Source organism: Psammomys obesus, unplaced genomic scaffold (assembly GCF_907164565.1).
Source record: "Psammomys obesus unplaced genomic scaffold, mPsaObe1.curated_primary_1811, whole genome shotgun sequence".
Classification (NCBI taxonomy): Eukaryota; Metazoa; Chordata; class Mammalia; order Rodentia; family Muridae; genus Psammomys; species Psammomys obesus.
In genome coordinates, this window is record NW_026596149.1 from 7,177,832 (window position 1) to 7,200,176 (window position 22,345).

The following is a 22,345-nucleotide window of genomic DNA, read 5'->3' on the forward strand; positions in this document are numbered from 1 at the left end:
TAAGAGAAGCCAACTAGAAAAGCCTCTATTAGGGACTGAATTTTGAATAGAGGCCCCAACTGATGTGATGGACTACAGGACCTTAAAATGCCTAAGTGAACATTAACCCAAACAATGAAAATGGCCTACGAAACTACAGAGGCAGAAATGCTTGGAATACTCAGATTCAAGAGGTTTGACGTGATAGTTAGTCCAAAGATCACAATCATATCTCTCTTTATATGTATACATAGGAAATTACCACAAATTTCTGAACAGGTAGGTGACCTTACCCCATGTTTTTTTTAAAAAAAAAAAAAAATGGCTTTTATAAATGAAATCTTACTGGAATAGCAAAAGAGTAACAAGAAATCCTACCACAGAGGCCCTGCCACAGTCTCTGGAAGGGGTTGGAATTGCTGAGATAATACTGAAGGAACAAGAATCTGGATAAAAGTTAAGTACAGCCAAAGGATCTTACAGACAGAATGGCTAGAGAGTCTGAAAGAATTAAGGAGGACACTCTGACATCAGAACTGACTAACAGAAAATAGTAATACCTCCATCCAAAAGAATGAGGAGTTGGAGGGGAACAAATGAAGTTTTGACATGCCTTTTTCTAGACTCCTATCAAAATCAAGTATAGCATGTAGATGGATACTTAAATCTCCAATACAGATCAAGACTATTTAACGTGTGAGTCACTGGAATACACAGCTAAGGGAGTAGCTTTTCTGTTTTAAATCTTAACTTCACAAATAAAAAAAAAAAATAGAAAAAAATTTAAGTGCTTTTTAAACACTGACTCAATTCTTTTACCAACTCTGTAAGCTAAAAAAAAAAAATTTAAATTCTTATACTTCATATTTACAGACAAGGAAACAAAGGTACAGAATATCTAACCAACTAGCTCAAAGTCACATTGCTGATAAACAGTAAGCCTGAAAGTTCAAGCAAATCACTCCAAACTCTACTAAGCACTAAGCCTCCTAAGGCTCTAAGAGAACAAAGTGTCAACGGAGAAGAGGTTTTATTACTGAGCCCTGGTTGCTCAACATTTGGAAACTGGAAAAAGTGGGGGGGGGGGGGCACTAAAAAGTTAAAGAGAAAACCAGGAAGGTTTGGTGGCCTGGAAACCTATGGATAAGACACAAAAGAAAACTTATGACATCAATAAAAAAATGATGATGAGTGACTGTTGGAATTGGTAAATACAAATCAGTAGAGAACTTGATGGTATAAATTATCTTTTTATATAGATTTATTTATTTATACATATGAGCACTCTATTTGCATGTATGCTTGCATGACAGAAGAGAGCATCAGATCCCATTATAGATGGTTGTGTGTCAACATGTGGTTTCTGGGAACTGAACTCAGTACTACTTGAAGAGCAGACAGTGTTCTTAACCGCTGAGCCATCTCTGCTGTTATAAATTATCTTTATACTTCAAATTGATTAAAAAAAATCATGTCTAACAGGTTTAACATATTTTCAACTTAACAAACATTTATTCAAAGCAGAGAATGTAGCAGCCATCAAACAGGGGCAAAATAAAGAACACAATATCTACTGTGTAATTTAGTAAAGACAAACTGCTGAAACTATTGTAAGTTTGGGGAAAAAATTACAATAGTTCTGAAACATGAAGTATTTAAACACCCTGTGAGACATTAAATAATGCCTAAAGACTTTTAAACTCATGACTGTCTGTGAGATGTTATTAGCATCTACTGAGTAAAGGGCAAAAACAGAGTTAACATCCTTCATTGGATAGACGATAACCTCTTGAAGAATATTTTCTAGGGGCTGGAGAGATGGTACAGCATGAAGAACACTGTCTGTTCTTCCAGAGGACCCTGGTTCAATTCCCAGCGACCACATAGCAACTCGGAACTGTCTGTAACTCCAGTTCCAGGATATCCCACACCCTCACACAGACATACATTAAGGCATGTGAAACAAAAATAATCAATAATGTTGCTATTAAGAAACGCCAGGTTGCAGAAATCAGCAAATAATTCAGGTACAACAAGTTAGATTCTAAGCTGACCTTAGAACATGTATGTAGAAAGACAGATAAACTAAAAGAAACAAAAGCATAAAGGCAAGACAGAACCTGTGTTTAAAATGGGTGGTGCAGGTATCAAGAACAGGTTTAACATTAAGAAAACCATCTGAATCTAGTGCAAATGTGGTTCAAAAAAATCAGGAAGAACACATTTTAGGCCTGGGATTCCATTCCCAACATCATAGAAACAAACAATCTAGGAGAATACGAGTGTGACTGATTGGCAGGAAGCAAGATTATACAGGACCACTATGACGACGAGATACAGGTACAGGTTCTGGGAACAGAAGAAGCAAGTACTGTTTTATTATAAGCATTGGTCCTAGAGGTTGATGTAATAAGCTGTAAAACTGCCAAAGAGCAGCAATGCAATGGTCTTCTCGGTTGTATCTCGTCAATGAACATTGTGTTCAGTAAATACTGGTGCTAAGCACTTATTAAACACAGTTTTCCAATTCATTACTTATTTAGCATTATTGATGACTTCCAAAGTCCCATCCGCAGCTCAGATTCAGGACACTCATTTAAATCACTACGAACCAGGCAGGAATCCGCAGTAAGAGGATTTCCAGTAAGATGCTATACAGGAGCAAAATTTAAAATTCACCCCTAATACACAAAACTCATGAAGTAACTCCCACAAGTTATCCTTACAGTCTTTTACTATAGTGACGGCTAAATTCAGTCTCGTGGGACTGGAAGGTATTGGTTCAGTTTCATTGTACACTTTGGTGCTAGTGTAGTTCTACATGCGTTCATCACCCCAAAATTCTCTTTCAAGAAATTTAAATTCCATTATTACCTTCAAGCCAGAAAAACTGATAGCCTGCTAAATTGCTATGATCGGTATCTAGTACCAATGATTCAGACAAAAAAAAAAAAAAAAAAAAATTTCAGAATCAAAATTCTCTTCCACACACCCCCAAAGGAAAAGGCCCAACCTGAAAAAGACATCCCAAAGGCTCAGGTCTTCAATGGCGTTTCAGTTGTTGCCAAGTAGACGATCTCCATGTCTCTAAACATAACCCGTAACCAGACCTCTCTCCTCCAGGGACGGTTATAAGAGCGATTTAAAAGCCCTGTAAGAAACCTTACCTAAAACATTTTACCAGTTCCTGACGCTTTCCACTGGGCCACGAGATAGGGCTTATAAGCAATCTGCTCAAGCCAAGATACGCCCCAGCCCTTCGCGCTTCGCCCATAAGACAAGCCCCAGCGGCAGATGGCTTCGACGGCTGCTCCTCCCGAGGGAACCCTTAACCCCAAATCCCTTAAGCAATTCCTTCGAAGCCCCTCCAGTCCCGAACCAAGGCCCCTGGGAGAGGTTCTGGGTCCCATTCCTTTCAAAGAGGATGCGCCAAGCCCTCAACCCTCTTCGGACTCTGAACCAAGGGGCCCCGGGAGAGAGGAACGTGGGCTCGGCCGTGGGAGTCCAGAATGAAGGCAGAGGGTTGGGGGAATGGGCTGCAGTCAGGCGGGGGACGGTCGGGGGACGGTGGAAACACTTACCCACATCCTGGTCGAAAGGATTGGTGGCAAAGAGAGGCATGTCCGCTGCGTGCCGAGGCGTCCCCCGGGACTGCCCCCCGACACCGCGGCAGTCAGGGCGCGACGGAGAAAGGAGGCCCCTCAGGTACAAAAACAGCAGCTCAGACCCAGGACAGGGTCCTTCTCGGCCCCTCCTCTCAGCCGCCCCAGCAACCCAGGCGGCGGCGGCGGCAACAGCAGCGGAGAAGCCGAGCAGGACCCCGCGCGGGGCGTGTCGGGAATCTAGGCGACCTGAGCGCTGCCCGCGCTAGGGCTGGCCAGAACCCGGCCCATCCGCCGAGCCCCACACGGGAGGAGTCAATCCCTCTGAGATCTCTCACGCGCCCGTGGGGTTGGCGGCTGTAGTGTTGGCTTTTCTATTGCCCGGGCGTCTCGGGGGCACGGGGTCCTTCAGGCGCGCCGAGGCCCACTACGCGCCTGCGGAGTGAATCAGGGACTGAGCGAGGAGTCTAGGTTCAGGCTAGCCTTGAACCCTGACTCCTCGGGTTTATGCGGTGGGTTGTCGTGAAGCTGTAACCCTGTGGAGTGTCAGGCAGCCCTTTGGGAAATCCGAGTGAAATGTCAGTGTGCTGGTCTGAGGATAGGAGGCTGCCGGGATGGGGTCATGTGAGCTGGTGGAGCTGGCTGGAATCCCTCGGAGGGGAGCGTCAGGGCGCGCAGCCTCTGGAGAGGCTGAGGTAACCCTGGCTCCTTCCCCAGCCTGAGGTCAGAGGAAAGCTTTCTGGGTGTCGGCACCAGCTGACTAACCGTACAGTGACTGAGCCACTGGAGGGACTGGAAGGTTGGACCTTCGCAGCCCGAGGGAAGCACACCCAACAGCAGCAGCAGGAGAATAAAAAAGAAAAAATGGAACCAGCCGTCGATGAGGACTCTGGGCAAATTACAGTGTTGATTTGGTGGTCTAATTTGTACATGTGTATGTAACACACACACACACACCCTCTAAATCGTGTGGAAATCTTAAGGATCATCTCTTGGAAATACTACCTCAGGTTAGCGAGCTCATCTGGCACACACAGTGGAATTATGTAAAGTATGCCCAGATAGAAGCACTTATAAATGTAGCTTATAAACAGACACGTCAGCAGCAAGATTGGTATGACAGTACAAAAAAAGCTTGCCTACCAGCAGTTGAAGTCGAATTTTGGAGAGGAGCAAAGTGAAGTATCGGTTAATGTTTTCAGTCATTTAAAGGTGAAGGACTCCAAGGGCTTGGGACTGTGAAGTTACTGGATGAGGTGTAAATTAACATAATATTCCTAAGAAAAACAATGTGAAGTGTATAACAAGCTTTTGGAAGTGTGCACTTGGTCCCTGCAATTCTGATTTTTGGAATTTACCTAAAACATTCTTTTAAAACATGGACCAAGATAGCAGTGGCAACATTATAATGACAACCTAAAATGTCCGACATTAAAGAGATTGAACAAACTCTTCTTAGTGCCTGTTTTCTCGTTTATAAGAAACAAACTATTGATTAAATAAATTAGTAGAAGCAAATTCCCTATATCAGTGCCCAGCATACAGTAAGCACTGAGGTGCAGTCAATATAATTGTACTGCGCAAGTAAGACGGAGTGCCCGTGATAGAAAGGTACGCAGTTTAGCCATTGAAACTAACACTGTAGGTCTGTGTTTATATAGCTAGAGAGCTGAGTACATAAAAATTTAAAAGGTTGTAAAGACTGAGCTTGTGGCTCAGTGATGGAGTACTTGTCTAGAATGCAGGAGCCCTGAGTTCTGTCCATGTGAAATAAAGTCTGACAGTTTTTAACAATCCGTATGAAAATATTCATGACATAATTATCGCTGGATAAGACCACTCTGGATAATTTGGGGAATCATGCATTTTATGTTTTCCAAATATTTTAATGATGATTTTTTTTTCTTTTAATGTAAGAAATGTCCTAGTTAAAGCCACCATTTTCGTAACATTTGAAACACTTGCGTGTCGTTAGGACAAATATAAAATCTTTTTCCTATCTGTATGGGAAGCAGAGCATCGTCTTTGAATAAACCTGCTCTTGCTACTGTGCTGACAGAATTAGGTGTCAGCTCATGCATTTAAAATAATGGGGCTGTGCCTTAGGTACCCTATGGTAATTGCCCTGTTTCAGAGCCAGATGGTTGTGAATGTATATTGGGGCATACCTTATGATCCACTAATGAAACTGAATTGTTATGTCGCTGGCGAAACACTACTGTTCAAGCTTTAATCATAAATACGTGAGTATCAGGAATAACATATGTTGGTATTGATAACATTGACCCTGTATTCTGACCTAGAAGAAAGACTTTAGCTATTAGGGATCTTTATAAAGTAATGTGCTATAAAAGAGAGGCTTTCAAAAATAAGAAATGTTATATGTACAAGAAAAGCCAAATATAAAGGTGGCATAGTTTTGTATTTTGAAGTTAACTTGCCATATTATCTAAAATACTGAAATACCTAGTTTTATTTTTAGTAAGTTTCTCAAAAGACATGTTAGACATTTTAGAGACATAATTTCACATTAAACTGTTTCTGTAATATGTTTAATAAATTCCAGGATTAATTTTTAAATGTTATATCCCTTTATCCTATTTGATTTTTAAATATGTTCTATATATAAACAAAGATGCCTGTGTGTACCCCATACTTTCCATGTCCTGAAACAAACAACTTTCACTACTTTTGTTGTATTTAGAAATATCTGGACCTTCTATGAATCTCCACTTAGATTTCACTGACAAAAGCCTTTCGTAACTCAGTACCTACTGAGCACTGGTACATAATAAATTTTTGCTAATTAATTGGCTGCGTGGTCACTTCTATCACAGCACTCAATGGGATGGTATTTTTTCCAGGTATTTGATTACTATCTAACACCATCTAAAGGTATCCTCTAGTGTAAAAACAATCATTCTTTTGCTTAAAGACCAAGACTTTTGTGGGACCTCCGCATGAAGAGCTTGCCTCTCCTCCATACGGCATCAATGGGAGCGGTGCAATGACCGGGATGACGAGATTTGCGGTATTTAGGGAAATTGCTCCGTGTGTATCTGCCAATAGAACTGGAAGTTGGCTGAGTCACCGGGGCTGTCAGCCACTCCAGCTGCACAGAACTTGCTATGCTTGCTATGTATCTGCTTGGCTTCTACTGGCATACTGGGAGACAGGAAGAGCAAGCTACCAGTTCTTTAAGATGTAGACCAAGAAATGGGGATAGCATCACGTCAATCACACTCTGTTGCAGTCACAGTGTCTACACTCAAGGACGGAGAACAAGATTTGCCTTTTGGTGAAATCACTTTCAGAGAATTGGGGTAAGGGCCATGTTAAAAATGCTACCACAATATTGTACCCTTTGTTTATGTAAGCATTATCTGTATGTATTGGATCTTTCTAGTTACTTGTTCCATAGATCTTTCTTAAAATGGAACAAATGCAATCTGCTGTGATTACAATGGCATGCCACCATTCCTGGGCATAAGGAGGTAACAAAATCTGTATTTACTTATTGTGAGCAAAAGAAAACTGGGGGAAAGACATGTTGTAGATTAGATGTGAAATGTGCCTTGAAGGCTCATGTATTCCCTTTTAGTGGTGTTATTGAAGATGATCGGATCATGAGGATGCAAGCCCCATCAAAATGGATCATGTTCATAGCTAAATGGGAAGTGAGGTCTGGTTAGAGGAAGTGTATCTTCAAAAATTCCTTCTTTATCTCTTTGTCTGTGCTTCATGGCTACAGTGAAATGGCAGCTTTGGGTTCTGCTTCTCACAGCCCCAAAACAGTAAAGTCAGCTAACCATGGACCTCTGAGAGTGTGGACTGAAACAAATCTTTTTTCCTTTTGAGTTGCTTATGCCAGGCATTTTTTTTTTCACAGTGTTGAAAAAGTAAGATAGTAAGGTATGATTGATTTCAAACATGAGCTGAAAGCATTACAGAACAAATCCCAAGGGAGGATGAAATATATATACATATGCATATATATATATATAAACATATACAGAGAGAAAGAGAGAGAGAGCCACCTAACAGCCAGGAGCTTTTAGCTCAGAACTTACTTCTGAACTGTAGCATAGAACCCCAAAATAACCCAAAATGTTCTGAATGTACTAAATGGTTTTATACTGTACTGAAGAGAAAAAAAAATCAGAATTTGGGGAGGCCGAAAGACTAGTTTCCAGTTTAGAGGTTTCAGCCCATACTCATTCATTTGTCCTTTTGAGATAGCATATCTTGGCAAAAGCAGGTGGCAAAACAGAATCACACATTTCTTGGTGAGAAAGCAAGAGACAGGAAGTGTCTGGAGTCCCAACATCTCCTCTCCAGGGCACTAGTGACCTAAAGGTCTGGTAGGGCCCCCTTCTTAACATGTCCACCACCTCCCAATGTCAAGATGAGGACCAAGTCTTTAACACATTGACATTGGGGATGGGGGGTTCACATGGCCAAAACTGTAGCACCCAAAAGATGCAATGTTTTACAATGGAAACCTCTGTAATGTTCAGGCTCCAATAAAGAAAAAAACCTTACTGAATATATGAAAAAAAATGTGGCTTACACACAATAGTCTGCAGAAGCAGACCCTGAAATGAAAGGATGTTTTAGCTATCGTAGGAATGTTTTAAGAGCTGCTTTAACTATGGTCCTTGTATGCCAGACTTTTAAAGTATAACTATTAAGTATAATAAAGAGAAAAGAGAAATAGATGGTATCAAAAAATAGAAAATGGAAAACAGCATCTAAGAGAAATTTTAAATTAGGTGTAGTTAACAGAAAAAAGTACAAGAACGCATACCAAAGCATCTTGAAAAAAACAATCAGAATCTCCGTTATCTGCAGAAAAACGCCAAGCATGGTGTCTCATGCCTCTAATTCCAAAGCTTGAGAGGCTACAGGCAGATAATTACTTTGAGTTTGAGGATAGCCTGGGTTACAGAATAAGATCCAATCTTTTTTTTTAATATATTTTTTTATTTATTCACTTTGTATCCCATCTGCAGCCCCACCCTCATCCCCTCCTAATACTGTCCTCCTCCCTCCCTCATCTCCTCCCATGCCCCTTCCCCAGTCCACTGATAGTGCTGATAGTGGAAGACCTCCTCCCCTTCCTAACCTATCAGGTCTCATCAGAACTGTCTTTTATAGTCTTCCTCTGTGGCCTGGTAAGGCTTCTCCCTCTCATGGGGAGGTGATCAAAGAGCTAGCCTCTGAGTTCATGACAGAGACAGCCCTGAATTCATATCAGAGACAGCCCCTGTTCCCTTTACTAGGAATCCACTTGGAGACTGATCTACCACAGGCTACCTCTGTGCAGAGGTTCTAGGTTATCTCCATGAACAGTCCTTGGTTGGAGTATCAGTCTCAGAAAAGACCCCTGTGACCAGATTTTTTGGTTTGGTTCTTCTCCTTGTGGCACTCTAGACCCTTCCAGGTCTTTCTATCTCCCCCTTCTTCTTTCATAGGATTCCCTGCACTCTACCCAAAGTTTGGCTGTGAGTCTCAGCATCTGCTTTAATACCCTGCTGGGCAGAGTCTTTCAGAGGCCTTCTGTGGTAGGCCCCTGTCTTTTCCTTGTTTTTACCTTCCTCCAAATATCCCATTTGCCTTTCTGAATGAAGATTGAGCATCTTACCCAGGGTCCTCCTTCTTGCTTAGCTTCTTAAAGTGTACAGATTTTAGTATGATTATCCTATACTGTATGTCTAATATCCACTTATAAGTGAGTCTATACCATGTGTGTCTTTCTGTTTCTGGGATAACTCACTCAGGATGATCTTTTCTAATTCCCATGATTTGCCTGCAAATTTCATGATTTCCTTGTTTTTAATTGCTGAGTAGTATTCCATTGTGTAAATGTACCACAATTTCTGTATCCATTCCTCAATTGAGGGACATCTGGATTGTTTCCAGGTTCTGGCTACTACAAATAAAGCTGCTACGAACATGGTTGAGCAAATGTCTTGTTGTATACTTAAGCATCTTTTGGATATATGCCTAGGAGTGGTATAGCTGGATCTTGAGGTAGCGCTGTTCCTAATTGTCTGAGAAAGCGCCAGATTGATTTCCAAAATGGTTGTACAAGTTTACATTCCCACCAACAATGGGAGGAGGTTTCCCCTCTCTCCACATCCTCTCCAGCATGTGTTGCCACTTGAGTTCTTGATCTTAGCCATTCTGGTGGATGTTAAGTGAAATCTTAGGGTTGATTTGATCCAATCTTAAATAAAATAAAATAAAATAAAATGAGCCGGGTCCAGTGGTGCATGCCTTTAATTCCATCACTCAGGAGGCAAAGGCTGTGAAGAGTTATACTTCAGTATACTTGTCACAATTTTTCAGGGCTCTCTTCAATGGCTTCCTGTCTAGATCGTTTCCTTTTTGTGGTGCATGGGAGGTTGTCACAGCTGCCTTCAATGCCTCTCAGTCTCAACTATGAGTCTGCAGTCATCAATACCACTGCAAAAGAAGCATCCTAGCCAGTAACAGCCGGAAGCAGCATGGATCATGGTCTTCCACGTGGCTTCTGGTGACAGCCTGGACCATGGACATCCACACAGCTTTTGGTGGCAGCAAAGATCACAGACAACACAGCCCTCAGCAACAGTGCTATTCCCCTCTCTACAACTTCTTTCTTCACCGCTGCGGTCTTTTTTTTTTTTTTTTTTAACTTACCTGGTTTTTGCAATTATTTCAGGTTATATACTCACATATTTTTTATTTTAATTTTAATTTTTATTAATTACACTTTATTCATTTTGTAGCCCCCATAAACTCCTCCCTCCTCCCCTCCCAATCCCACCCTCCCTCCCCCTTCTCCATGCATGCCCCTCCCCTCCTCCTGATAGGGGAGGTCTTCCTCTCCTTCCTTCTGATCCTAGTCTATCAGATCTCATCAGGAATGCCTGCATTGTCTTCCTCTGTGGCCTGGTAAGGCTGCTCCCCTCTCAGGGGGAGGTTGATCAAAGAGCAGGCCAATCAGTTCATGTCAGAGGCAGTTCCTGTTTCCATTACTATGAAACCCACTTGGACACTAAACTGCCATGGGCTACATCTGTGCAGGCGTTCTAGGTTATCTCCATGCATGGTACTTGTTTGGAGTATGAGTCTCAGGAAAGACCCCATGCTCAAATTTTTTGGTTCTGTTCCTCTCCTTGTGGAGTTCCTGTCCTCTCCAGGTCTTACTATTTCCCACTTCTTTCCTAAGATTCCATGCACTCTGCCCAACAGTTAGCCATAAGTCTCAGCATCTGCTTTGATAGGCTGCAGGGCAGAGCTATATACCCACTCATATACTATAGGATAAACCTACTAAAATCTGTACACCTAAAGAAACTAATCAAGAGGGAGGACTCTGGCCATAATGCTCAATCCCCATGCCGAAAGGCAAAGAGAATGGACATCAGAAGAAGAAGAAAACAGGAAACAAGTTAGGAGCCTGCCGCAGAGGGCCTATACTCACATCTTTATTTGGAGCTAAGGAACCACAGATGAGCAAGAACATATAGTTTTCTTTTGCAAATTTCATTGTTTCCTTTTAAAAATAAATATTAAAAATAAATAATGAATAATAAAATGAGATAAAACAAAAACTAACACATTGTAATAGTACAAAACAAACAGAAGGAAAAAACCAAAGGCACAAAAGAACATAGACAAAGAGACCTACTCATTCACACACTGTCATTCTGCATCCAGTGCTGCTGCTGCTGGGCTGAGCACCATGACGGAAGTGTGTTGACTTCTGAGCCAGAACTGACGAACCTCAAGATCAAAGGTTCCATTTCTCTCAGGAACAGCGAGAGTGCTCAGAGTGAGGCCCATGCTCTATGCCAGGCACCCAGTCTCAAATGGGTCGGTGGAAATGAGTTTTCTACTGGATGTTACAGTTAGCTCTTTCAAATGAGATTGCCAGTACAGATGGCAGTGAAAACTGGAGTTTCAAAAGCCTGTGATGATACCACAATGTTATAGCCCATTGGATAAGCCACTGGTTGGCTTGCATACAAAACACAGGCTTAGACGCAGGCCGAGAGGGCTGGAAGACAGGTCCAGTGAGATGCAGGCCCAGCAGGGGCTTAGCTGGTGATCAGCATCAAGCTCCTGGCAGTTGGGCAGGCTCCAGCAGTAACCAAGGCAGATAAGGCAGCCTGACGGGCAGGCAAGCCTGAGGAGTTTAGCTGCTAACTTTCAGGGAGGAGGGCAGCCCTTCCCCAGAATAAATGACAAATCTCAGATGGTCATGGTGAAATACTGATAGTAGCTAGGACCATGTTTATTTTGTGTGAAGTCGGGGACTTATAAACCTTGAGCAGTGGGAGGGCTTTTGAGGGTGAATGTGTTTGATTTGCTGGGGCTGGAGATGCCAGGGATACTTGGTCTAGTAATACAGTCCTATCATAAGAGAGGGAAAGTAGTACTTAATTATCCTATGGGTGGGGAAAGTACTACAGGTACAGTTAAAGGCCATTGGTTGAAAGCCGTGACACCAAGGCATGTCATTCCCCTAGGCCAGGTGTTTCCAGGAATCTCCAGGTACTTGATGAATGGGTTTCTTATCAGGAAAGGATTGAGCTTGTAATCTCCCTGAGGGCTTTATGATGCTCCTTATATGATCTGGGGTTCCCCAGATGAGATGTAGTGGGAACCCATCTGAGAAAGCGAGTCCATTGCCTTATACCAAGATCAGAGGCTATCTGGAAGTGCCAGACTCTGACCTTAATAGCATGGTCCCACACACTCAGGAGCATACTTAGGAGTCCCATAAAAACACAAAACTGGAAATCATAAGATATACACAAAGGACTGGTAGGGATACACACACACACACAGGCAGAAAGAGAGACCTGGTACAACAGTATGAGCCTAAGAACCTTCAAAGATGCAGTTGAGTTAGGTTTTAGTTAGTCTTCTATAGGGTTCCATGAGGCATGAGGGGAGGAATCTGATGGAGACATCCCACTTAGGGCTGAGTGTCCTAAGGTCTCTCATTCATATTATCTGTCTGTCTGTGGGTCTCTATATTTACCATATGCTGCAGGAGGAATCTTCTCTGATGGTGGCTGAGCAAGACACTGATCTGCTTTCCTAAAGGTATAATAGTGGCACTCATAGCTTAGTGTTAATGAGCAGCTGTTTAATTAGACTTATGGCTCACTCAACAGGAGAAAAATCACTTAGGATTGTAAACATAGCCAACTACCCATGGCTAGTGAGGTGCTGGATCTTAGAGGAGAACCTGTTTCTACCACTTTCCTAAATTACCTAAATTCCTAACTGCATTCCTAATAGTTAATACCTACAAATACCTAATACCCACAAATACGTGTCACTGTCAGCATCAAAGAAGCATCTTTGCAGCAGGTGGAATCCATATAGAAAGCTACAACTGGTCAGTATTCAGAGAACAACTGACTGTGGGTTCTCAGGCTGAACTGATACATCTACAACACAACTCCTATACAAAGACCTAGAGCGACACTATGGAATAGAGAGCAGAAAGATTGTAAGAGCCAGAAAAATTAGGCTTCTGCAAGATTGTATTTCCTAACTATAACAAGAAAGCTATACCCATAAAAATAGAGTAAAATTTATTTTTCTTTTCTTCTTCTTCTTCTTCTTCTCCTTCTTCTTCTTCTTCTTCTTCTTCTTCTTCTTCTTCTTCTTCTTCTTCTTCTTCTTCTTCTTCTTCTTCTTCTTCTTTTTTTTGAGACAGGGTTTCTCCGTGTAACCTTGGCTGTCCTGGACTTGCTTTGTAGACCAGGCAGGCCTCTAACTAACAAAGATCTGCCTGCCTCTGCTTCTCTGAGTGCACCACCATCCCTGGCAATTCAGTGAGATTTCATGGGACCCTGCTCATAGATGAAGAGTTATAGGGAATTAGTATCTGCTGAGAGAGGGAGAATTAGTCTTCCCCAAGGATGACCTCCCTCTCTAATTGGTTATCCAATATTAGTGGACAACATTAAAACATGTGCATACAAGCAACATGAAAACAGCTCTGTAGATTGTATTTTTCTATCTTTTGAAATATACATAACAATAATAAAAAGATGCCATGAATTTGAGATGAAGCAGGGAGGGGGAGTTTGAGAAGGATTTAAGGAAGAAAAGGGAGAACTGTGATTAAATTTTGATTCAGAATAAAATAAGTTTAAAAAAGAGAGCCGTAAGTTGAGTGGACTTGAAGGTCAGTGGATCTGGAAGGCTGATATGATCAAAACCATTATATGAAATCTTCAAAGAATTAACAAACATATTATTAAAAGACAAAAAAGAAAATATTGAAATAATATAATAATAATAATAATAATAATATTGAAGTAATAATATTACTTTTGCTAGCATTCACCTGTGAGACACTCTGCAAACTCAGCATATTGTTTTAACACAGCTATGTGACATTCTATGTCAAAATAGATGTTAATAATGGAAAAGAGAAAGTAAACTGCTAACAAAAACATAAAAAAATGCTTGAAAAACTATAGTCTCAGACCATTCTTTAGTACCTAGATTGCTTTCCCTTTCCTAACAGATACTTTTGAATAGCTATTGCTTTTTCTAACATGTTCTTTTTGGGGAGATGGAAGGGTTGAACTAAGGATTATAATGCCAATGTTTGTAAATAGCCTCTTCATAACCAATGACAGTTTATAGTACATACACTCCTCCCCAGTTTATAGTTCAACATGGGACCTTCTCTCTTTCCATTAACAGTGAACCTAACACCTATTAACTCCATGGGCTGGTTAAGTGGATAACAGGCATCTACCAGTCGGGATTGAGGGTGATTCCTTTGCCTGGGTCTGCAGCTGATACGTTATGAAGGATCTTTGAAAAGAAGACCCCCCCCGAGAGAATGGAAATGGGGAGCATCTCTGGGAAGGGGGGAGGCTCCTGGGAGTCTGTGATGGTGACCTTAGCTGAGACTCTTAGCAGCGGGGGTGGGAGGGGTGTTTGTGTATATGGAGCCTGAAGTGGCTACCTCCTGTACTGTAGCCTGATGGGACTTCCAGCAGAAGGGACACTGACCCACCAATAAAACCTTTGATCCAAAATTTGTCCTGCCTACAAGAAGTGGAGGGATAAAGATGGAGTAGACATTGAGGGAATGGCCAACCAATGACTGGCCCAACTTGAGACCAACCCCTGACACTATTAATGATATGATGCTATGCTTGCAGACAGGACCCTAGCATAACTGTCTTCTGAGAGGCTTCATCCATCAGCTGATAGAAACAGATGCTGAGACTCATGGCCAAACAATAGGCAGAACTCAGGGAGTCCTGTGAAAGAGGGGGAGGGATCAGGAAAAGACAAGTCAAGGACACCATGAGAAGACCTACAAAGGAAACTAACATAGATCCATGGGGGCTCACAGAGACTGAAGCACCAACCGAAGAATATATGTGGGCTGGACCCAGGTGCCCTACACATGAGTAGCAGATGTGCAGCTTGGTTTTCATGTGGGTGCCCTAGCAATTGGAGTGGGGGCTGTCTCTGACTCTGTTGCCTGCTTTTGGATTCTTTTCCTATGGCTGGGCTGCTTTGTGGAACCTCAGTGGGAGAGGAAGCGCTTAGTCCTGCTACAACTTGAAGCAGGACTAAGGGTTAGTACCCTTCTCTCAGAAGGGAAAGGGGTGTGGGAGGAGGGGAATGTGAGGGTGAAACTAGGAGGAAAGAAGAAAGGTGTCTGTGATCAGGCTGTAAAGTGATTAAGTAAAATAAATTAATGATGAAAAAAGAAAAAAAATCCTTCCCAAAGAATCACCTTCTTCAAAGCAGTTTGCCATGCAAAGATATATTTTTTTAAATTAAGTTCAGTTTTCAAGACAATTCAGTGTTTATCATGCAGATCCTCATTGTAGCAAGAGTTATGAGAAAAAAAAATCTTCATTCTAAAGTTCCCTGGACTTTATCTCTGCTTATCTGAACACCACCCTTAAAGGAAGATTTAAAGTACTTCTGATGTTATATTGAGTCATGCACAATGACTGTTTAATCATAGCATCTGAGTATTTTCATGATCAATTTTGTTATGTATAAAATAATTCTTTAGATAAAAATTCTTTATATTAGTCATCTGTCAGATATAGGGTTGGTGAAGATCCTTTCCCAGTCTGTAGGCTGTCGTTTTGTTTTGAGGACAGTGTCTTTTGCTTTACAGATGCTTTTCAGTTTCATGAGGTCCCATTTATTGATTGTTGATCTTAGAGCCTGTGTTGTTGGTGTTCTGTTCAGGAAGTTGTCTCCTGTGCCAATGAGTTCTAGGCTCTTTTCCACTTTTTCTTCTAACTGATTTAGGGTGTCTGGTTTTATATTGAGGTCTTTGATCCACTTGGACTTTAGTTTTGTGCAGGGTGATAAATATGGATCTATTTTCATTTTTCTGCATGTAGACATCCAGTTGGACCAACACCGTTTGTTGAAGATGCTGTCTTTTTTCCATTGAATAGTTTTGGCTTCTTTGTCAAAAATCAAGCATCCATAGGTGTGTGGGTTTATTTCTGGATCTTCTATTCATTTCCATTGGTCCACCATTCTGTTTCTATGCAGTTTTTATTACTATTGCTCTGTAGTACAGCTTGAGATCAGGGTGGAGAAACCTCCAGATGATCTGTTGTTGTACAGGATCGTTTTGGAAATTCTGGGTTTTTTGTTTTTCCATATGAAGTTGAGAATTTTACTTTCAAGGTCTGTAAAGAATTGTGTTAGTACTTTGATGGGAATTGCATTGAATCTGTAGATTGCTTTCAACAAAATGGCCATTTTCACTATGTTAATCCTAGCAATCCATGAGCACGGGAGATCTTTCCATCTTCTGATGTCTTCTTCAATTCTTTCTTCAGAGACTTGAAGTTTTTTTCAAACAGGTCTTTCACTTGCTTGGTTAGAGTCACACCAAGGTACTTTGTTATTAGTGGCTATTGTAAAGGATGTTGTTTCCCTAATTTCTTTCTCAGCCCTTTTGTCTTTGGTATACAGGAGGGCTTTTGATTTTTTTTTTTTTTTGAGTTAATTTTGTATCCAGCCACTTTGCTGAAGTTGTTTATCAGCTGAAGGAGTTCTCTGATTGAATTTTTGCGGTCACTCATGTATACCATCATATCATCTGCGAAGTGATACTTTCACTTCTTCCTTTCTGATTTGTATCTCCTTTATCTCCTTTAATTGTCTTATTGCTCTAGCTAGGACTTCAAGTACTATGTTGAAGCGATATCGAGACAGTGGGCAGCCTTGCCTTATCCCTGATTTCAGTGGGATTGATTTAAGTTTCTCTCCATGGAATTTGATGTTGGCTATAGGCTTGCTGTATATTGCCTTTACTCTGTTTAGGTATGTGCCTTGTGTCCCTGATCTCTCCAAGACTTTAAACATACGAAAAAAGAGGGAGTTAGTAAGACCTGGAGAGGACATTAGCTCCACAGGGGTCTTTTCTGAGACTGATTCTCCAATCAAGGACCATGTATGGAGATAACCTAGAACCCCTGGTTAGGTGTGGCCCATGGCAGTTCAGTGTCCAAGTGGATTTCCCAGTGAGGGGAACAGTGCCTGTCTTTGACATGAACTCGGTGACTGGCTCTTTGATGTCCCTTCCCCACCCCGAGGGAGGAACAGCCTTGCTAGGCCAAAGAGGAGGACATTGCAGCCAGTCCTGATGAGACCTGATGGGCTGGGAAAGGGGAGGGGGACTTCCTCTATTGGTGGACTTAGAGAGGGGTAGGGAGGAGATGAGGGAGGGACTGTGGGATTGGGAAGGAATAAGGGAGGGGGCTGCAGCTGGGATGCAAGGTAAATAAACTGTAATTAATATAAAAAATAAAAATTTAATAAAAATTTTACTATAACAAAATATCTACAGAGCAGAAGGCCTTTACTTAGAAAGTCTTGTTTTGAACTCTCAGGCCATCAGTGTTTATGACTGATTGCATTTTGAAGGGCTTTCTAGATTCTGTGTAGGACTTAAGGGGCTTTTTTCTTGATATCCATAAAAAGCAAAGAAATTATTAAGTCAACTTTCTTGAAGAAGAGGTGTTATGTTATCTTATTACTCCAAGATATAGAATATATCTTAAATTTATTCATTCATAAGACTATTTTTTTCTATCTGCTATTTTTTCCTATCCAAATACTTTTCATGAAGATAAACCCTCATTTTTCACTCATTAGTGTAATCTATTTACAACTGGTACACAACAAATTATTCATTTTCAAATAGATGGTTTTGAAAATCTGTTGCTATTTACTCCTAAGAAATACACTTTTTCCAAGACGTTATATTTGAAAATTTTAAGAAACATCCCTGTAGTGAAAATGAGGTACAATCTTTCACCAAGTTCCATGGTTTTCACTGATCTCAGCCAAAGGGCTAATAAATGACTCAAATTCAATGCTTTAAAGCAATATTGGGGTCAGGCCTGGTGGTGCACATCTTTAATCCCAGCATGCAGGAGGCAGAGGCAGGCAGATCTTTGTGGGTTTGAGGCCAGCCTAGTCTAAAAAAATGAGTCCAGGACAGCCAAGATTACACAGAGTAAACCCTGTCTGGAAAACCCAAACAAACAAACAAGGGAATATTTGGGAGGGAGATTATTAATGAAAACAAAACAAAACAAAACAAAACCTATCCCTGCCATAATGGTGGGTTTCATGGCATCACTAATATGTAAATATACACTTAAAATACTATTCAACATATTTAAAGATCAAATCCAAGTAATAACTCATATATAAATTAATCCATTTTTCATTTAGTGTGAAAACAGTAATCACAATAGACAGGGTTGATGTTTAGTCTTTCCTCTCCACAGACATCATTAGCTTCAAGCAATGCTGTCACTGTAAGTTTTTTCTTTCTAATTTCATACAAAATAATTATACATTATATATTTTATTTGGCTGCTTTAGCCTAACATTTCTGAAGCTCATTTTTGTTGAATGGCCAGCTGCTTATCTCTTTATACTGCTGACAAATACCCTGTTAAACAAATTCGCTACCATTTGTCTATTCATTCATGTGTTAATGGACATGTCAGTTATTTTTAGTTTGTGGCTACTATGATTAAACTGTTATGAGTATCTGTGTCTATTTCTTTGTGTGGGCATATGTTTTTGTTTGCTGTCATTAAACACAAAGGAGGAAACTGCTTGGCTTCATGGCAGCTAAATGTGTTGATCTTTGAAGTAAGCTGATTAATTATTTTCCAAAGCAGTGTTCTCTTTAGCCTTGTGGAGAAGGAGAGTTGCTGCACTCCCTTCTAGCGCTTTGTAATGTCAGCCACTGTAATGATGCTGTTGTTCCGTGGGTTTAATTCAAACTTCCCAAGTAACTAATGAAGCAAAGCACCTTTGAATGTTCCACTGACTATTTCTACACTACCCCTGTGATCTACTTTCTTTTATTTGCTAAGAAAATTCAGATTTTATAGAATTAAAACTTTATTTTACTCGTGTGTGTGTGTGTGTGTGTGTGTGTGTGTGTGTGTTCTGTGTGAGCAATCAAAACGGCCAGAAAAGGGGTTTGGATACCCAGGAACTGGAGTTCCAGCACTGTGAAACACCTGACCTCGGTTCTAGGAATCAAAGTCGGGTCCTCTGGAAGAGCAGCAAGTACCTAAACTGCTGAGCCACCTCTCTAGCCTTATTGAATTATTAAAGTTCGTTATATAATCTGCATAGAACATACTTGTTAGATGAATGTACTGTGAATATTTTCCATTTTAAAAATTGTTTCTGGAATAGATTTTTACATTTTGATTTTTTTTCTTTTTAGAGCCTTTTTCTTTCTTTCTTAGGTGTGGTAGTTACACGTTAAGAAGTTTTTTGCCTTTCCCAACTTTAGAGACTGCTGTTATCGTCTAGAAGTTTCATACTGCTTGCTTCTGTGTTTAATTCTGTAATTGCCTTGAAGTCAGCAGCTGTCTATGAACCTTATGAACATAAGATTCATTTTTACGTGGTCATCCAGTTGTTCCACTCATTCAAAACATAATTCCCACACTGAATTGCCTCAGCTTTTGGGGTATTTGGACTCTGCACTGGTTTGATCCTCTCTTTTGCTTCCTATGCTATGTTGACGATTGTAGTTTCACGGTAAGGTTTAAAATGGAACATGCACATGCTCTTTGTTCTCTCTATACACTTTCACGGATTTTTAGTTTTTAGCTTTTTAAATAGAATCTGCTGGTGCTCAAAGAGAACTGACCTTCTAACATACTGAGATTTCATGGCCTGTCTTCTGGCAGTGATCTGCTGTTCACAGATCACTGTGCACAGGCCCAGCAAGTGCTTTAGTAAACTCATCCTTAGTACAATTTCCTCTTGGAAGGTTTTACTGGATTCCCTCCTTCCCCCTACATTCTCCAAATTGGGCAGGCAATGCGTCAGTACACTCTTCCAGTCCTGTTCCTTGCCTAGAATGATATGCCCTCCAAGAGGAGCTCATGGGCTGGCTGGTAGAGTCATTTATCCCCTCCACCAGTGTCTGGACTTCTGTTCAGGAACTGCCTTTTGCCCTTTGCAAAATTTCTTTCTCTGAATTATAAGCAAGATTGCCAGAAAAATTACTAACACATATTTGAGGTGACAAACTATAGCCATGTCAGTACCTGCTTTTTACTAACCCTACATGTCTGTGAGATACTTTTTGGAAACTTAGGCATTCATAAACTATCAAATTCAGACAGGTGGAGTCAGGAATTTGGGAGTTGCATTTCAGTAAGATGACTCTGAAGCCAGCTTTCTTAGCCACACACTATAAGAGGGAAAGGAGGCTCTTAGAAGCATAGTTCTTGAGAGGAAGAGAGAAAAGTAAGAGTTCAAGTGTGGAGAGCAGTTGGGGCATTTCTTCCCAGCAGGACAGGAAACTTGTTAACCCCCAAGGTGGTGGGCCTCCTGTATGTATCCTAATGTTAGGGTCCAGAACTTGCTGAAGAAAAACTCCCCAGACTCAAGCAGTATGCAGACAGCAAAGAGTTTATTCTGTGGAAATTCAGCATGCAGGGATCACCATTCAGCAAAATGGCGACCCCAAGCTCTCAGGCTCAACTTAAGGCCAGTTAGGGGAATTCCAGGGATAGTTAGGTCATCTTTATTCCGATTGGTATAGGTCAGAAACATGGGTACAGGTATATTGGGGATTGGCTCAGGCCAGGTCAGGAGTTAGTCATGAGATAGGGGCTTGCTAAACCATCAATTGAGCACTTTTATCTCTTTCAGACCAAATGTCTTGGCCGCCTTTGATTGGTTGCTCATTTTCTGTGTTTATTTTTTTTCCCTATAATTGAAATTTCTATTTCTGAGAAACAGAAACTCTGGCCTGCTCTGTCTTAGTAACAAAATGAAGCCTGTCATGGAGGTGGTCAGGTTCATTTAGCCAGGCTCTCTCATTCCCCCCGAAGAAAGATCCCACCTCGAATCCTTGAGATGTTTATAGGGGCTGATATCGTTTAAGCATCATCAATTGAACTGTGGAAATACGTTCCTTGACAAATCTGACTAAAGTATTAATACATGGGCCACAGGTGAGGTTGAGTGGTAGAAGGATGGGGCTGGCAAGGGCTGACACCCGTATGGTTAACCAACGGGACCAGTTAAGTAATGACTCACACCAGTTTTTAGAGGAATTGGTATTTGGCTGATATGCCTGATGGTAATTAGGCCCCCTGTATCATATTCTGATAGCCTGTAAAGGTATATGCCCCAAGTTTTTCCTGATTCCCATCCTGAGGCTTTTTGCTACCTCCATGAATTTTATAATAATAGAGTTACAGTGTTCCTCCAAGTTCCATCCTTTGAGTAGCACTCGGGACCATTTCCTCTTTTTGTAGTGAGTAACATATTGATCCCTCCTGTGGTTTCACAACCCCATGCCTTACAGAAGTAATCAGACGAGCCCCCACAGTTCTTTCTTTGGACAGGGCTTAAATCGCCAGCCAGGCATAGAAAGCCCATTTTCTAAAGTAATCAATGTCCCCAGCCATTATTAGTCCCACTGAAATGGATAACTGGGAATAGGTCCCTCATATAAAATTTTAGGTCCAGGTACCAAGTTCTTTTGGGTGCTAAACGGGTTACCTGATAAAGAATGTCTCCCACCCAGTGTTGGTAATTACCCAGATAAGGTTTAGGGGTTGGTGCGGAGTCAGCGAAGTGGATTCTATGAAGCAGGCAATTAGAATCAGGAGCTTTGAAGTCAGAGCTTCAGTGGTTTGGCGGGATGCAGTGTAACTTTCATTGCTGTTTGTCCTCAGATGGGATCCTTTTACGTTTCATCCTCAGTTCCGTGGATGCCTCTTGTCCTGCTGGTTTATGATGTATTCAGGTCTGGCTGCAGTCTACCTTTACAGCTGTTGGGGTGGCCAGGTCATGGTGTGGGACCCTTCTAGTGAGGTTCTAGGGTCTTATGGTTGTGGCATTTGACCCAAACTTTGTCACCTGGTTCAAGGCAATGTGGATTACCTGGGGGTGCAGATTTATATATGTCTTTGATGAATGGCCAGAGACTTTTCTGCATCTGGTGCAGGGCCTGTAAGGAGTCTAGGAAATGCTGGTTATCTATTTCAGCAGGCAAATCAGACTGCAGATTAGGCAAAAGGGGTGGGGTCTCCCATATAGGATTTCAAAGGGGTATTACCGCACAAGTGTAAGGGGTATTTCTAGTCTTATATGGGCGTAGGGCAACAAGTTCACCCAGTCTTCAGGGAAATTTTAGTGTCTGATTCATCCCTTCTACCTGTCCTGAACTCTGGGAGCAA

The 22,345-nt window shown here is 41.4% G+C and overlaps 1 protein-coding gene across 1 annotated transcript in view; it reads right to left on the reverse strand.

The window, feature by feature from the left end:
* The window catches only part of Stam (signal transducing adaptor molecule), a 51,205-nt gene extending 47,419 nt beyond the window's left edge, over positions 1-3,786 (reverse strand). The window contains exon 1 of the mRNA XM_055593846.1: positions 3,561-3,786. Coding sequence (XP_055449821.1) covers positions 3,561-3,600 — 40 coding nt within the window. The 5' untranslated portion in view covers positions 3,601-3,786. The remainder of the gene's footprint in view (positions 1-3,560) is intronic.
* Between the last annotated feature and the right edge of the window lie 18,559 nt (positions 3,787-22,345).